Below are 18,591 nucleotides of genomic sequence, written 5' to 3'. Positions count from 1 at the left end.
AACCAGGGAGGCACCTCTTTGCCTTCTGTAAAAGGCTCCTCTGTCAGGATTGCATGCAGCTCCAGAGCAGCACAGGAATTTCATGTGTCAAGCGTCTTCCCCAGTTCAGTTTCTGAGTAGCTGAAGCTGAACTCAGAGCTTTTTGGAAGCGTCAGGTACACCCCATCCGCCTTTCTGTACCTATCAGCACAGCAGGTACTAAGGTACATGAAGGACTTAGCCTGCAGCGCTCGGCAAGAATTGCGCATGCTCCGTGCGGGGGGGCGGGGCTCCGGCCGGAAGCGTTCTCTCCCAGGCCGCATTTCTTTCCTGTGCGAGGCCGGGCTGGGGCTCCTATCGCCTCTGGTCCTGCCTCTGGGTGAGTAGCGGGTTCCCGCGGGGCCGGGCCAGGTGCGTCCCCCATCCCTCCGGGTCCCCGAGGGCCCGGCGCTCACTTGGGGAGCCCAGCCCAGCAGTCACCCGTCCCCCCCCCCACCACCCGTCACACTTGAGTGCCGCCCCGGCCCAGCCCGATCCAACGGATTAACCTCCAAGGGCGTCCCGGGCCTCGCCTTGGCGCCCGGCCCGGCTCGAGCCCTCAGGTCTCGGCGCTGGCGGGAGACTTGGGCCGCTCGCAAGGACATCTCCTGTAGGCGGCCTGGTCACTGGAGGATTGGGGGCTCTCTGGGCGACCTCAGGACTGGGCTTGTGGGAAGGCGGCTGGAAAGAACCGGTCCGCTCGTGCCGGTCCTGCACCTCCCTCTTTGTGCAAAGGGGGAGGTGTTTCTTCAGGGCTGGCCACGCTTTCACCGAAGATGCTAATAATGTTCACAATGACCTGTCCTCTACGCGGAGCCTGGCAGGCATTCATTGTCACTGGCTGCATCCGTAGGGCCTTGATAGTGACAGAACCAGGACTTTGAGATCATTCGTAGAATACTGCAGTGACTTAGGAAGAAAATAACTGCAGTATAATAAGCGTTAGTAAGTTGCTCAGAGATACGGCAGCCACGCTGAAACGAGAGTTTAAAATGAAACGGTTTAAAATTGTATTTGTCTAAAGATAATAATCATACCGGGTTTGTGGTGTTTCTTGGTTGTATACAGCAATGTGAATCTTTTTGCTAAAATTAGTGCTTATGCAAAATTGAAATGCGTTCTCTACGTTTGCAAGGTTTAGTGTCCACACTTTTGTAATGATAAGGAACTGTAATGACCTTATTTTGCCAGGACATTTCAGTTTCATTTCAAGATTTTGAAGTCATTTAAGAAGGTAGACATACAGTAGTCTTTAGTCTGCCTTAATTCATCGTTAATATTGGAGTAGGAAGAATTGTCTCTTGGCTGTTTTCTGGTAGGATTAAAAATTGTTACTGTCTTGATGACTTTAAGAAAATGTGCTTAGGAAATAGCCCATATCCCCGATTTACCTTTGTAATTCAGCGACTACCCAGTAGATGGCAATTTCAACATGCCAATTTAAACTTCCATTTATTTATTTATTTATTTACTTATTTATTTATTTTGGGGGCAGGGGTATTTTGTGTAGCTTAGGTTATTCTTGAACCCTATGCAGCCCAGGTTAGCCTTGAACCTTAAATCTTCTTATAGCCTGAGTGCTGAGATTCCCAGGCTTTTGCCATTGTACCCAGCTCTGACCAAAACTTCTAAAAAACAAAACTGTTTTGGAATATCATGACTTCACAGATTAAGTTCACAAAGTTCTTATCCCATCTGTTGGACTATTATCAATTGCGTTTGCAGCTTTATTGGGATAAAGACAAAGAAAGTACAAATTTCAAGTCCTTTGAGAAGTTGATTGTTGTGTGTTGTATTTTTGAAAGCTGTACTAATGTGTGGATACTTCTGTACTGAGATTTGTTACATGATACAATTATAATTTGGTGGCTAAGTTAGTTCCATTTTTTTCTTTAGTAATTAATATTGCTGGACTGTTATTTTTGAGTAATTCTATATTCACCATTATTATGTATTAAGTGTAGTGGGTACTTTCTTATTGAATGAACTACTTACCATCCTAGGCCAAAGTTTCTTTATCCAAAATGAGGGCTTTCAGTTACTTGTTTAAATAATTATTGTGATTTTAATGTAATAACAGGAATGTGAACACTGACTTGGAATGCTTTAGAAAAATGCTGTTGGATGATTGAAAGAATAAGAAGGATTTTCTTTACTTGACAACTATAAACAAATATAAGAGCTACTCCAGAGGAAGCCAATGAGAAGCATTTTCACTTAGCAATAGTAAGAAAAGTGTTTTAGTGCTAGAAGGAACATAAAGAATAGTCTTTGCAATACCCAATTAGCAGTCTAGATTCTGGTTCATTTATTTCTACTGAGTTAATATGTATGTGTATTTTTTTTCTCCCCTCTTTCAGCACTTGTCAAGGCTTAATGACATTATTGGACCCCGATATCCTATCTCCTAATGTGATAGTCACGTCCTACCTGCTAAACTTATTTTGTGAAGGTACTGCCTTTGACACTGGAGTGAATTCCTGCTGTGAACCTTGATTGCTGTAGTTGCTCAGAGTTGTACCATATTTAAAAGTAGTCTCATCACCTCCCTTCCCTTGTTTGTGGCTGTATTCTTTTGTTTGTGATAAGGCTTTTTTTTTTTTTTCTTTTTTTATTTGAGACAGGGTTTTTTTTGTAACAGCTCTGGCTGTCCTGGCCTCAAACTCACAAAGATTCACCTGTCTCTGCTTTCCAAATGCTGGAATTAAAGGGATGTACTACCGCTGCCCAGCTGTGATGGGTCTTCTGTGTAACCTATTGTTTATGGAGACAGGATCTCACTGTAGTCCAAACTGTCCTACAGCTCAGTCTGTCCTCCTGACAGGCCTCTAACTCATGGCAGTCTGCTTCAGTCTTCTAAGTACAGGGATTACATGCATGCGCCATACCCAGATCTTCCTTTTGTTTTCATGTCGCATATAGTCAGTCCATTATCCTCTCTTGCTCCCTGCTTCGCCCTTCCCTTTAGACCAGCGGTTCTCATCCTTCCTAATGTGACCCTCCAGTTTCCATTAATTTTCGTGAAAATGTAATTGGTTCTTCTTCCTAGCTCCCTAAAACCCCATACTTTCTATCCATTCTTCTGTTGATGAACATCTAGGCTAATTTTATATCTTGGCTATTGTGAGTGGTTTAGCAAAAAGCATGACTGTGCAAGTATCTGCTGGTGTACTTATAATTCTTTGGATGTGTGGTGTAGTTATCTCCATACCGATTTTTGTAGGGGTTGCAGCAACTCTCATACCCGCTAGTACTGTCTAGATCTGATGCCTGCTTCCGCACATACTCACTAATGTTTGTTGTTTTTTTGACGTTAGCCATTCTGATGGGGGTGTGATGGAATGTCAAGGCGGTTTTCATTTGCATTTCGGTGGCTAAAAATGTTGAGCACTTTAAAATATTTATTGTTAGCCAGGCGATGGTGGCGCACGCCTCTAATCCCAGCACTCGGGAGGCAGAGGCAGGCAGATCTCTGTGAGTTCGAGACCAGCCTGGTCTACAGAGCTAGTTCCAGGACAGGCTCCAAAGCCACAGAGAAACCCTGTCTCGAAAAAAAAAAAACAAGCAAACAAACAAACAAAAAAATTTATTGTTCATTGGTATTTACTCCTTTGAGAACCGGCTAGTCAACTCATTAGGCTATCATTTAGTGATTGGGTATTTGTGTTTTTAAGTTTTTTAATGCTTTATATATTCTAGGTATTAACCACTTGCCAAAGGTACAGTTTGCTGTAGTTGGACTTTCTTGTCCCGCCAGCTCACAAATAACTACATGGAGACTTATTTATTATGAAAGCTTGGCCTTTAGCTTAGATTTGACCCAACTTAAATTAACCTGTTTCTATTCATCTGCATTCTGTTATGTGACTTTTTACCTCTCCTTAATTCTGTATGTCCCATTCCGTTTTAGTCTCTTTTTCCTCTTTCAGTCCTCTCCTGCAAGTTCTGCCTATCCTGCCTACTTATTGGCTGTTTGACTTTTTGTTACACTAATAACAGCAATACATCTTCACAGCGTATAAGTATCCCACAACAGTTTGCATTTTTCCCCAGCAAATACTGTAACTCCTGTTCCCTATGCTGAAGACCAAACCCAGGATCTTTCACTTGTTAGGCTGAATCCCCAGACAACCATACTCTAATTTTCTTGGTTTAAAATTTTTGAAAGTTCTTGCTTCATATTTACTTTGTTGTTGGAAGCAAAGAATTACTCAAAGAATTTAATGCCACTTATTAATTAAGAAACTGCATGTTTAGCCATGTGAGTTTGAGGCCAGCCTGGTTTACAGAGCTAGTTCCAGGACAGCCTGGGCTACACAGACAAACTCTGTCTCAAGAAACAAAAATAAAAACAATGCATATTTAGATCTGAACAGGTTTTAAAATCCTTAAACATAAGTATGTGAGACAAATGAGTCAGTTTGTAGTTAGATTTCACTCTCAAAAAAACGACTTGGTATTTGTTATGCATAATATAGAATTTTTTGTTTGTTTGTTTGTTTTCGAAACAGGGTTTCTCTATAGCTTTGGAGCCTGTCCTGGAACTAACTCTGTAGACCAGGCTGGCCTCGAACTCACAGAGATCCGCCTGCCTCTGGGGTTAAAGGCGTGCACCACTACTGCCCGGCACATAATAGAATAAATTTATAGTCTTGTAATAGTAAAACTCTTGTTAGCCTCCTTTTCTGCAGTTGGATTAATATTAAAATCATTGTTTTCCAGGTTCTCTGAAACATCTAATAGCTAAGAGTAATATAATTCACTATACTTTTTTTTTCTTGAGACGGTTTCTCTGTGTAGTTCTGACTGTCCTGGAATTTGATGTTGTAGACCAGGCTAGCACCGAACTCACAGAGCTCTGCCTCTGCCTCCTGAGTGCTGGCTTTAAAGGTGTGTGCTATCATGCTAGAGTTCCACTGTACTTGTAAAAAAGTATTCGTCCTCCAACTAAACCTGTATCTAATCTACTATAGTTTCCAAGAGAAGCTTTTAATGTGTTTGTTTACTTAACATTTAAAAAGATGATTCTCCTCCAAATAAGACACTTAAACAAAAAGCAATGTTTTATTTTGACCAGAAGTTAGTTTTTTTTATTTAGTTCAATCTACTTTCTCTCCCAATTTTAACAAATATTGTTATTTCCTAGTGACTTTTCTCTCTCTCTCTTTTAAGGTTTACGGTCAAGATGGTACATGCTGAAGCCTTTTCTCGTCCATTGAGTCGGAACGAAGTTGTTGGTTTAATTTTCCGTTTAACAATATTTGGTGCAGTAACATACTTTACTATCAAATGGATGGTAGATGCAATCGACCCAACTAGAAAGCAGAAAGTAGAAGCACAGAAACAGGTACAGTTGATAGTAGGGTATGAAGGCCATGTCTCCTGTTAGCAAATATTTTTACCCAAGCTAAGATTATAAATATAAAACTTGTCTAAAAATTCATTAATATATCTTTTTAATATTAATTCTAAAAGTCTTTTTTACTCTGTAAGTAAACATCAAAAAGAAATGTGATGAATGAAAATATAGGGGTTTGTTTTGTTTTTGTCTGCATTGCTTTTTTCTTCTCTCCTTTTATTGAAAGTAGTTTTTTTTCCCTCACATAATAAATCCTGATTACAGTTTTTTTATTTTATTTATTTATTTATTTATAATAATTATTTATTTATTATGTTTACAGTATTTTGTTTGCGTGTATGCCTGCCGGCTAGAAGAGGACACCAGACATCATTACAGATGGTTGTGAGCCACCATGTGGTTGCTGGGAATTGAACTCAGGACCTTTGGAAGAGCAGGGAATGCTCTTAACCACTGAGCCATCTCTCCAGCCCCTGATTACAGTTTTCCCTCTCTCTACTGCCAATTCCTCCCCACCTTTTCTCCTATCTGGATCCTCTCCCTTTCTCTTTCATTAGAAAACCAACAGGCTTCCAAGGGATCACAATAAAATAAAATAGGATATAAAACAAAAACTAACACACTGAAATTGGACAAAACAAACAGAAGGAAAAGAGTCCAAGAGAAGACACAAGAATTAGAGACCAACTTGTTCACACACTCAGGAATCCCATAAAAACGTTAAACTGGAAGCTATAATAATATTTATGCAGAGGACCTGGTGCTGACCTGTGCAGGCCTCAATCTCTGAGTTCGTACAAGTTGTTATCTTGTGGCTTTAGAGCAGCAGTTCTCAATCTATGGGTTGCAACCCAAGTGCAAATGACTCTCACAGGGGTCGCTTATCAGAAATCCTGCATATCAGATATTTACATCACAATTGATAACAATACTCAGCATTAGGAACGTTGAGAACTGCTGATTTAGTTTTCTTAGTGTCCTCTGTCTCTTCCACGGGGTTTTCTGATCCCTGAGGGGAGGGTTTTGTTGGAGACACCCATTTAGGGCTGAGCATTCAAGTCTCTGCATAAAGTCTGTCTGTGGGTCTTTGTATTTGTTCCCATCTGCTGCAGGAACAAAGCAGTGTGTTGTTAGGAGTCACTTTATTGTAAGGTGTCTTTGTTTGTTTTTGAAGAACAGTAGTATTTATTTTTAGTTTAAGTCCCTGGGCTACCTAGTATCAAGTTCTTGGTCACCCAAGCCCCCAGCAGTGTTCAGTGTGACTTCCATCTTATGGAGTGAGCCTTAGGTCAAATCAGATATTGGTTACTTCCACAAGATTTTTGCCACTATTACCCTAGCTTTAGGGGCCAGAATATCTTGCATAGAGGATAGTATTGTAGATCATGGTTTTGGCAGGGTTGGTGTTTATGTTCTACATTTGGTAGATGCTGAATACCTTCCTGTACCAGAGACGCTAGAATGTAGAGATGAAGGCTCTGTGTAGTCACCAGCCTGACCTCTCCATGGTCAATGAGTTATGTAAGCTTTGTCTTCAGCAATGGAGCTTTTCTGTCAGTTTGTGGAGAACAACCTGTAGTCTTGGCAACAGCGTGGGTTTAGGGATTCCCTGGGACCCCTTTGGCCAACTACTCTGTTAGATGTAACCCAATCCTGATATTGGAAGCTTCATTTGTAGCAAGAGATGTTTAATTGGGTGATTTCCCAATTATTCCCTCTCCCATTATTTGGTGATTTCATTTAGATCACTTTCATATATATATATTTTAGTAGGTTTCTACTGTACTAGGTTTTAATACTGTCCCTTAGATGACCCTTAATTTTAGCTGTCACTCCAAATCCATCATCACTATCTAGTCTATTTCCTGATTTTAGGGAGATCTATCTGTTCCACCAGTCCTTTACTCTTTACCTAACCTCTGTGGTTCTATGGTTTATAGCTTATTTATCATTGACTTAATAGCTAATGTCCACATATAAGTGATTATATTATATTTGTCTTTCTGGGTTTGGGATATCTCAGGATGGTTTTTTTAAAGCTGTATTCATTTGCCTGAAAATTGCATGATTTCTTTCTTTATTCCTTCCTTCCTGTTTTTAATACTTAAAGTTTGAAATTAAGGAGCCAGTATAGTTGAGCTCTTGTGAGAATCTTCTTTTGGGTACAATATAGGGGTTGTTTTGTTGTTTGAATTTTTTCAAGACATATAGCCTGTTTGATCTGGAACTCACTGTGTAAACCATGCTGGCCTGGAACTCATAGAGATCCTTCTTCTTCCCAAATGCTGATATTAAAGCTATGTGCCAATATGCTTGGGTGCTATGTTGCCAAATTAATTTGAAAAAAAAAATTAATTTGATTGTGTACCTTAATGTAACAGTGTAACTCTTCCCCATCCCTCCTCTCCCTCACATACACTCAAATCATGGAAATCAGTGTAACTCTCAGGTCAGGATTTGGTAAATTTTTATCATTTTAGCATTTTCTGGTAACAGGGTTTTCATTTCATTATATGTTTTTGAAGATTTATTTTTATTTGTGTAAGTGGATATTACATGAATATAGGTTTCTATGGTAGTTAGAAGAGTGTGGCAGATTCCCCAGAACTACTGTTAGATTTTATATATATATATATATATATATATGTATATATATTATAATAACTGCTATGTTAGTGTAAATAACATAAAAAACAAAATATACTTGTCTCTGATAATATCAGTTGTAGTATAGTATAAGCAGTTCATGTTAGTTGTGTAGTGATCAGTGAAAACACACTGATTTTTAGAGAAAGGGACATCAGTGATTTAGGTGACTGAGTATGACTTCATAGAGAGCTTGGTCACAGGCTAGGCAAGGAAAAGGTTAAATAGAAAGAACATGAACCCAGTCCTAAGGCAGATAGGACTGACAGGACCAGAGAAGAAATACCGAGGAGTCTAGTTAGGTTGGAGGAGAGACTTTATGTAGTTGGCTGTAGTGGGACCTACAGGGGAAGGTAAAGACTGTATACATTCAGGGAGCATAGCTGTAATCTTTTTTCTTCATTCCCTCTCTTTTTTGGTGAGTGAATTAAAGCTTTAAGCAAAATCCAGAGCATTTTAGAAGTCCATCATCAACTGAAAGGAAGCCATGCATTTTGCTTCTAGGATTATTCTGTTACCATAGTAACAATATCACAGTGAAAAGCATGATGGAATTTGCTTGACTAAGGGCTATGGCTTTTCTTCATTCCCTCTACTTTCCTCCATATATTCCTGGCTAACTCTGCAAATAACGCTATTGACCAGTTAAAGACATGTGTATAGGCAATGATAAACCTTTAACTATATTAAATATGTTCGAATTGCTAGATAATATGCAATGCAGTTCTTTTTAGGATGATTCACCTTAGAGTAGTGTGTAAGAAGAATTGGAAGTAGGAGAGCCTAGAAACAAGAACTTTTATACAGAAGTCCTGGCAAAGAGCTAGAATAAGAAATTTGGGTGGTAGTGGTGTACACCCTTAATCCCAGCAGTTGGGAGGCAGAAGCAAGTGGACTCTTGAGTTTGAGGTCAGCCTGGTCTACAGAGTGAGCTCCAGGACACTCAGGGCTGCACAGAGAAACCCTGTCTCAAGAAAACAAGCAAAACAAAAAGAGTGGTGATTTGAATGGGAATGTAGATATTCTACCTGTCAGCTACCATTGAGGTGGTGATTTGAATGAGAATGGCCTCCATATACTCACATGTTTGAATACTGGGTCCCCATTGGTTAGGGAAGGATTAAGAAGTGTGTCCTTGTTGGAGGAGGTGCTTCACTGCTTTGTGTATTAATATGTAAGCTCCCACTTGTTCTTGCCATCATGCCTTGGTTTATCATCATGATAAATCATACCTCTGAGATCATTCTGAGTTCATCCATTTACTGTGTTTTGGCATGTTTAGTACAATCAGAAAATGTTCACCATTGTTTTAATTGAAAATTTGGCATTGCTAGAACTATTTCAAGCTATTTTACCTTTCTTCACGATTATACTTGTATATTATTTTAAGATATTTTTATTGTCATTAGTTGCTCGGATCTTTGTTGTTAAAAGGACAGCATCTCTAAACAATTTAAAAGTACATAATATGGAGCTGGAGCAATGACTCAGCGGTTAAGATCATGCTGTTCTTCTAGAGGTCCTGAGTTCAAATCTCAGCAACCAACCCAGTGGCTCATAACCGTCTAACGTGGGATCTGATGCTCTCTTCTAGCATAAAGTCACACATGCAGATAGAACATTCATACATAAAATAAATCTTAAAAAAATTAAAGTACATATGTTCAAACACATGGGTTTGAACCTCGATAAGTTCAAGGAAGTTGGATATCCATTTTAGGTACTTTATTAGCTTAAAGAAATAAGTTCAGTTGTCTGTTGTTTGGTATTAATTCATTGGACTTTTATATCGACAACTTACCTGTAACCACCATACTCCTACTGGGAAAGAAAATCAACTACTCTGAGGTCTTTTGGGAGCCAAGAGAGATTGAACTGATCTCTCAATCATATGTCTCTCTTTCTCTCTCTCTCTCTCTCTCTCTCTCTCTCTCTCTCTCTCTCTCTCTCTCTCTCACACACACACACACACACACACACACACACACCCCTTTTGAGACTGGTCTCGTGTAGCCCAGGATGATCTTGAACTTGCTTGGTAGCAGAGGATGCTCTTAGGCCCATCTGCCTGATATACGAGTTTACAGACATTATTGTACCCAGCTCCCAATCCTCAACCTCCCAAGTTCTGAGAGTCTTTTTACCCATGCCTGTCCAGCTTTCATTTCTCAAAAGCTAGTTGAATTTTGTTGATTTCAGTAGAGTGGACCCTCAGTTTTTAGTTTTTGGTTTTTTTGAATCCAAAATTCACAAGGGGTCTAGAGTATCTCTGGAAAGTATTATGTTTTCTGTTCATTGCTGTTCATAATTCTTAACTGTTTTAAAGTGTCAGTGTCTAAATATCAAATCAAAGTTTGCTTGTTTTTTTTTTCTAGGCAGAAAAACTGATGAAGCAAATTGGTGTGAAAAATGTGAAGCTTTCTGAATATGAAATGAGTATTGCTGCTCATCTAGTGGACCCTCTTAATATGCATGTATGTAACTTTAATCTTATTTGTTTACTCTTACTTTGTTTTTTTTTTTNTTTTTTTTTTTTTTTTTTTTTTTTTTTTTTTTTTTTTTTTTTTTTTTTTTTTTTTTTTTTGTGGTTTGGCAGCCTGTGTCAAAGACCTGGAAGAACATGACTAATTTCAGTGAGTGCCTAAGAGGGGTCAAGAGCAACTCAGCATGTTGCACACAGAGATGTGATTCATGCATGCGATAGAGAAAGACAGAGCACCAATAGCCAAAAGGAGTGGAACCGAGCCTGGAGAAAGCCAGGCCCACTTTTCTAAGAGTGTTTTCCAGTGCTAACACAAGACCATGTCCGTTATTGTATTAAGCTGTGGCTACATGTGCTGTGTCACCACCAGAAAGGTTACTGGAGACATAACCCTGTGTTTTTATTGGGGTCTGTTCATATAGACTCCTTTTCCATATGTGTATCAAAATTCTGTACTCCTACAAGGAAAAGAGGTATTCCCCATAAACCATATTGTTCATGCAGTTTGGGAGCACTGAGCTGTTTTTATCAAGGAATGATAAAAAAAATTTCCCCAAATACAAGTTTCCCGGTAGTAGCCAAGGATCATCTTGTTAAGGATACTGTCTCAAGCCTGCTGTGTTAACTCTGCACACAAGGTTTAATGAAACGAGTGTAGTATATGAGACGTCTTTAATCATGTGGTCTTATATTGTAGTTTAGTTTAGATTCCTCCCCCCTTTTTTTTTTTAGATGGTAAACAACATAGGATCCTGAACACCAGGTTCCAAGAGCTCAGGGCCTCTGCAGATGATTTCTTGTTTCAGATCCCTCATGTGTTGTCCTCAAAGACAATAGATAATAGTATTTCTTTACCTACTTGGTAAATTTTTTGAGGATCAGATTACTATAATTATAAATTCCAGGTTACTGTATAAATATAGCAACATATATACAAAATGTTCTTATCTAACATATTAATGCTATGTTGGTATAGATATAGAATGAAATAATGATGGCTGCATCTCTAAGTCTAGAAAATAAAAAAAACTGTCTTTTAATATATGTATATGCAGAGATATATTCATACCCTAGAACTAAGCCCCTACTTTATTTTTATTTAGGAATTTACAGTATCAATATTTTGTGGGGAGAGGGAGCAATTGTATCTTTTTCAGAACAAGGATGTACTAATAGTGTTTTGTTTTGATTACAACTATCACTCTCCATATTGTTCTACTGATTTGTCCCCCTGTCCCAAGTTTAAAGAGAGTAAATACATTGTAAAGTATTGCCTCTGACTTGATCACTTACTGCGCTAGCTAGAGTGAGAGCTAGGTTGACTTTTCCCTTTTTGTGTGTGTGTGTGGGCGGTGCTTAGAGCCTCACAAATGTTAGTAAGAGTTCTAACCACACCTATAATCCAAGACCTCCGTATAATTTATTTGAGTTTTACATTTTTATGTATTTTTTCATGTGCATTAGTGTTTTCCTTGCATGTATTTCTGTAAGTCGCTTGCTTCCCTAGTGCTTGTAGAGGCCAGAAGGCGTCAGATCCCCTGGAACTGGAGTTACACACAGCTGTGAACTGCCATGTGGGTTTTGGGACTCAAACCTGGGTCCCCTTTAAGATTAGCCAGTGCTCTAAACATCTGAGCCATCTCTGCAGCGTATCTCCCCCACCCCCATTTATTTTTAAAAGTATAGAAGATTTTAAGATTTTTCATTTTTCTTCTTCCTTCCCCTTTTCCCCCTCAAGACAGGGTTTCTCTGTGTAGAACTTGACTGACCTGGAACTCAATCAGACTCAGAGATCTACCTGCTTCTGCTTCCTAAGTGCTGGGATTAATGACTTAGAAGATTTTTCTATACTATTTCAAAAATACATGTACACCTACTTATGACTTACTAAGATTCTTCCTATTTTTGACAGTTTTGTTTACTTATTTGTTGTATGTGTGCATATATGGTGTGAGTTCGTGTGCATATAAGTCTTTGCATGTGTATGCGAATGTGAATATAAAGGTATGTGTGTATACATGGATGTGTATACAGCTTGACATCAGGTGGCTTTAATCACTTTCTGCTTTACTTATTGAGACAAGGGTATTTTGCTAGATCCAGACTACATCTGTCTAGCCAGCTTTTCCCCAGAAGCCTCTGCCTCCTAACTGCTAGGATTACAGGTGGCTACTATGCCACCTGCCTTTATGTGGATTCTAGGGACTTGAATTCCTGTTCTCATGCTTGTAGGGCAAGTATTTTTTTTCTTGTCATCTTCCCCAGCTCTACCGTTGTACTTTTCATAATAAAAACTGCAAATTCAATTTGGTGGGTATACATCTTATTTCTAAAACTAACTCCTGTCTTATTTCACAATGAGTGTAATTACAATTACATTCACAGTGAATTCTTTCCTGGTAGGCAGTGCTAAATTATTTTAAGTTTGTTCTTCGGCCTCTTTCTTTTGGGGTGGAGGGTGTTTCGAGACATGTACGGTCCCAGCTGTCCTGGAGCTCACTTACATATACCAGGCTGACCTCTCTCTCCTGAGTTCTGAGATTAAAGGTGTGATCACCATTGCCTGGCTGTTCTCAGTTTTTTTTTTTTGTTTTTTTTTTGTTTTTTTTTTAAATATCAGAGTGTTTCTTTTTCATGAGTGGAATGAGTTTACCTTTTCAATCCTTACAGGTTTTGCATGTGTGTGCTTTTTGTTTTCCTGTTGCTGGAATCGTAATTGTTGGAATTGCTGGAATAGTTTCTTGTATTCTAGGCAAGGTCTCCTACTCTTCAGTAATGCTCCCAACCTTGTGTTTTTTTCAGTAATAAGAAATTACTAAATTCTTTCAGCATCATAGAGTTTACTTCTGTGAAAAGTTTTTTTTATTCATTTTTATCTACAGCTTTAGCTTTTTATTCTCATGTATTATTAAATTATAAAATACTTTGCCATTGGGAGGCATGTGTGTGTGTGGAGGGGCGTGTGTGTGCTCACATGTATATAAGTTGTGAAATTCACATTGACTTTAACGTTGACTTTTGCCAGGTTACTTGGAGTGATATAGCAGGTTTAGATGATGTCATTACGGATCTGAAAGACACAGTCATCTTACCTATCAAAAAGAAGCATTTGTTTGAGAATTCCAGGCTTCTGCAGCCTCCAAAAGGTATGGTTAGTATATGTATTTGCCTAAGCATTAAGAAGCTAGAAATCATTGTGAATTTTTGTCTTAAGGGAATGTTTTCCATGAAATCAGATTCTTAGTAAAATGCTGAGATCTTTTATAAAGAATTTAAAAATATTCACTCATTCTTTCACTTCTAGAATTTTGGTGAATTCTACTTTGTATAATATAAGTGTATAATAATTCCTTTATTTGAAATGCTTGTCTACTACATGTAAGTAAATTGAAATTTGAGAAATTAAATCTAAAAAAAATTTCAAAAATCAAAATTTTCTTTTGGTTTTGTTTTCAAGCAAAGCCAGCATCTTGTTGGTTCACAATTCTAGTGATTTTATTTTTTCCTTTTAGTGATCTGTTTTTAGATGATAGTGCTTCTTATAGCATTTGCAAGATGAGCTGGAAATACTGGCCTTTATATTGAGATTAAATACTCTGAGGCAGTGTCTTCATTTGTAGTTTCACTTTGGGAACTGCATCACTTAAGGAGTTGGGAATGCATCTGACTACATCTTCAGATCCTTCTATTTTTATTCATGCAAACTTTAATTATACTTAAGCTTTGTTAAAGGTAATTCAAATAATTCAAGATAACGTTCAGAAAGAAAAGTTGAGTTGAACGTGGTGACTCATGCTTGTTCTTACAGCACTTAGGAGGTTGAGACAGGAGAATTTTGAAGTCAAGGCTAGACTGGGCTACAGAGCTAGACACAATCAGAAAAACTAAAGCAGAAATTTAAGTTAGCCACTAATAAGGTAATATATTTGTCACTACTGAAGGATATCTTAAATTTGGATTTGTTTGTTTGTACATGTTATTCCTTAACCTAAATCCTTTAGTTGCTTGTAACATTTAACCATGCAAAAGTCTTCATTAAAAAAAGGCCATCTTAGCTGATCCTATGTAAGTTTAGCTAGATGTGGTAATACATGCCTATAATCCCAGCATCAGAGAAAGAGGCTGTTTAGGGGGGAAAGGCACAGAGATTAATCTTCAGAAAGGGGTATGAATTTTTAAGCTTTTATAAAACAAAACATCTTTTGATTTGTTGCATCTTTTTTGGAGGTATCATATTAGTTTGGGAAATCTGAAAAGTTTGCACAATGTCTCATTAGCGTACAGAACTCATATAGTCAATACCGTGGGGGCTACTTGAGCAAAGAGTGGAGAAGCACTACTTTGAATGGCCTTGTGAGATTCACTGCCAGTTGAGGAGACCATTTGAGTTTTGTGAAATAGCATCCATACAGGAATGGAGAGTAAGGCATGTAATGGATAATTCCAGTGATAGCTCCCCAATACTATAAGACTATAATACTGTAAGACTTAGGACCCTGGTCATGAAATAAGACATTGACATCTCACATGCCCTTGTCATAGCTCCATCTACCAGAGGATTATGACTCTTAAGCTTTTATTACACACTTAATCCTTAGACATTAGTAGCTGCGTATTAAGAATACTAATTGTAATCCATGATGAGAAATAATTGGAAAACTTTAATCTGCTAAGGATTATACAGCTATACCACAGGGGTAAAAATTTCAAAGTGATAAATGAATGCTTTGAAGCAAGTCAGATTCTTAAAAGTACTGTGTATATTTGTGAAGTGATGGTGTAGCTGGAAGTGTATAAAATATAGGGGCTTTTATGTCAAAAAGCTTGCTGCTAGTTAGATTTGCATTCCACATTAAAATGTAATCCTAAATGTATTTTCAGCTTTAAATGAAATGACATTACATTACTAGTCTCTACTGTTTTATGTGGTTACCCCACAAAACAGTGTTAGTAGATATTTTAAGCACCTACATGACTTAATTAAAAATTACAAAGAACCAGGCATGGTGATATGTCGTGCCTGAAGTTTCAGGACTCTAGAAGGTGAATATGAGACCAGCTTGTGCTACGTGTGTGCATAGCAAGACCTTTAAAAGGAAGAGATTGCTTGAAAATATTAACAATCACTGATGACAAAGCTTAAAGATTTAAAATTTTTAAATAGGCTTTTTGATAGCTTAGTTTAAAATGGTTAAACTTGGGTTGGTAGATATTCCAACTTTAGTCTTAAAAAATGAAAACCAGTGGGAAAAATCTATGTATACTTAAGGAAAAGTTTGAGCATTATTATTTTTTTTTAAAGCTATTATCAGCAGGCAGTTTATTTGTTTATTTATTTATTTATTTTTGTTTTTGTTTTTCGAGACAGGGTTTCTCTGTGGTTTTGGTTCCTGTCCTGGAACTAGCTCTTGTAGACCAGGCTGGTCTTGAACTCACAGAGATCCGCCTGCCTCTGCCTCCCGAGTGCTGGGATTAAAGGCGTGTGCCACCACTGCCCGGCTGAGCATTATTTTTAAGTGGGAAAAAAATGGTTAAGTTTTTGAAAATAAATTCTTTTTTTTTTCTTTGTGTGTTTGCGGGGAGGTGTTTGAGACGGGTTTCTGTGTAGCCCTAGCTGCCCTGGAACTCATTCTGTAGATCATGTTGGCCTCCAATTCAGAGATCCACCTGCCTCTACCTCCTAAGTACTGAGATAAAAGGTATATACCATCACTGCCCGGCTTACTTTGAATTTACTTTTGTTATGTTTTGACTCAATATTGGATATTTCCAAAAACCTTCCAGTTTATTCTATCACATACCATCTATAAATAGCATTTAAAAGTATTATTGTATGAGAAAAAATGAGCTTTAAATTAAATATTTAAGACTCGATTATAATTCCAAATCTGTCTTGGATAATTTATAGCTAGGATTATAATATTAGTGATGCTTCAGTAATAGCTACTTCATTTTAAGTGAGAAACAGTAATGATTGCCTTTTTAAGCTTTTACTTAACCTGTTAAGATCTTTTAATATGTTAAAATATTAACCACCCTATTTTGTATTTAGGGTCAGATTGCTGTCAATTAAAGATTATAGAGGATAACATAGTTTTATTCTTTGGAAATTAGGATGATACTACTGATAATGCCTTTTTAGAGAAGATGATTGATTATCTTGGAAAAGACTGATGTCCTTTTTACGAAGACACAAGTCTTTGATAATGGATAAATGTGTTTACCACAGTCTGTGTGGAAGTTGCCGTTTCCTAGAGGTCATTATCAGGATGTGGTGGTGCTCTCTTCTGGTGAAAGTGGAAGGCACTAGATGGTTTATTGGTCAGCTAATGACAAGTATGAGCTTGTACTTCAAGATAATAGTTTTTAGGATCTTGACGTGGACCTTTGCATGAGAGAAAGAGTGCTATGATGCTGTAATCTCCAAATACCTATCCTTTCTGACACTGAACTCAAGCACAATCCGTTCTTTCTAATACCTTTTCTACTCTTAAAAAAGTTTAATAGAGAAATTGAGTAGTGAGACCTTTTTTTTGTGTGTGAAATTAGTACTATATTTATTACCTTGTAAACTAAAGAAAACCTCTTATTTTCTTAAGGGTAATAATGAAATATTGTTGATTTCCAGGTGTTCTTCTGTATGGACCTCCAGGCTGTGGGAAAACGTTAATTGCCAAAGCTACAGCCAAAGAAGCAGGCTGTCGATTTATTAACCTTCAGCCTTCAACACTGACTGATAAGTGGTACGGAGAATCTCAGAAACTGGCTGCTGCTGTTTTCTCCCTTGCCATAAAGCTACAGCCTTCCATCATATTCATAGATGAAATAGGTATGCTGCTTTCTATGTGAGTGTCTTAAGTCATTTTAGAGGCACTATGAGAGCCAGATTTAATTTTAGTATTTATCTGCATCCACGGTAAACCAGAAGATTTGGTTTTTATTTTTTTAAAGATTTATTTATTATGTACATAGTGTTTGCTTGCATGTTTGCCCACAGGCCAGAAGAGGGCATCAGATCTCATTACAGATGGTTGTGAGCCACTATGTGGTTGCTGGGAATTGAACTCAGGACCTCTGGAAGAGCAGCCAGTGCTCTTAACCTCTGAGCCATCTCTCCAGAAGCCCATGATTTGTTTTTTTTTTTTTAAAGATTTATTTATTCATGTATTTTATGTGTATGAGTGCTTTGTTTTCATACAACCATACAGATGGTTGTAAGCTATCGTGTGGTTGCTGGGAATTGAACTCAAGACCTCTGAAAGAGCAGTCAATTGCTCTTAACCACTGAGCGATCTTCTAGCTCCAAGATTTGTTCTTTTTAAACAATTTGGATGGGTGAGGATGGCATTGCACACATACAGAGGTCAGAAGACAGTATGGTAGAGTTGGTTCTTCCACATTTACATAGGACTGGAAGATCAAACTCAGGTCACCACGTTTGTGCAGTCATAGCCTTTACCTCTGAGCCATCTTGCTAGCCTCAAAATATATATTCTAATATTCTGTGTATAATTTCCATGTTGTGAAGTGGACCATAAACTCATTTACTCCCTTATTTGATTGCTAAATGTCTTTTCTCCATATAGTACACATGTTGTAGACATACACTTCTATGAATGTTTTCTCATGCATATGATTATCCATGATAAATATCTAGAAGCTGAACATCCTTTAATTTTGGGGTTGCTTGTTCTTGAAAGTGTTACACCAATCTGAGAGTGGTTGAGGTGTATGCCTGCAATCCCAGCACTGGAGATTATAAAAGAATCAAAAATTCCAGGCCAGTGGTTGAGAATGAAGTTAATTTGGTAGAATGCTTGCCTATTTTGTACATAAGCTTGGAGTTCAGTCCCAACATCATAAGCATAAACTGGGCTTGTGGCCCACACTTGTGATTCTAGTAGCATTCTGGAAATAGAGTCAAGAGGATTAAAAAGTGAAGGTCATTTGTATCTATTACATAGTGAGTTTAGTGCCAGCCTGGTCTACGGGAGACCTGTCACAAAACAAAACAACATGGAGAAGGAAAAAAGAAATTTTTTCCCTTCCTCCCTCCCTCCCTCCCTCCCTCCCTCCCTCCCTCCCT

At 38.0% G+C, this 18,591-nt stretch overlaps 1 protein-coding gene across 2 annotated transcripts in view; it reads left to right on the top strand.

Annotated features, from left to right (window-relative positions):
* The first annotated feature begins 204 nt into the window (after positions 1–204).
* Atad1 (ATPase family AAA domain containing 1) overlaps positions 205–18,591 on the top strand; it is a 38,140-nt gene continuing 19,753 nt past the window's right edge. The window contains exons 1-6 of one of the 2 annotated variants that reach the window (XM_050159204.1): positions 259–358; positions 2,379–2,470; positions 5,191–5,365; positions 10,399–10,497; positions 13,531–13,651; positions 17,134–17,334. In XM_050159204.1, the coding sequence (XP_050015161.1) occupies positions 5,204–5,365; positions 10,399–10,497; positions 13,531–13,651; positions 17,134–17,334 (583 nt within the window). In that variant the 5' untranslated portion in view covers positions 259–358; positions 2,379–2,470; positions 5,191–5,203. Of the gene's footprint in view, positions 359–2,378; positions 2,471–5,190; positions 5,366–10,398; positions 10,498–13,530; positions 13,652–17,133; positions 17,335–18,591 lie in introns of both variants that reach the window. The other variant, XM_050159213.1, reaches the window with a different exon arrangement.

Source organism: Alexandromys fortis, unplaced genomic scaffold, assembly GCF_014885135.2.
Source record: "Alexandromys fortis isolate MF-2015 unplaced genomic scaffold, M_Fortis_MF-2015_v1.1 scaffold_10, whole genome shotgun sequence".
Taxonomy (NCBI): domain Eukaryota; kingdom Metazoa; phylum Chordata; class Mammalia; order Rodentia; family Cricetidae; genus Alexandromys; species Alexandromys fortis.
Note: the sequence above shows the minus strand (reverse complement) of the source record. Positions and strands in the feature narration are given on the sequence as shown.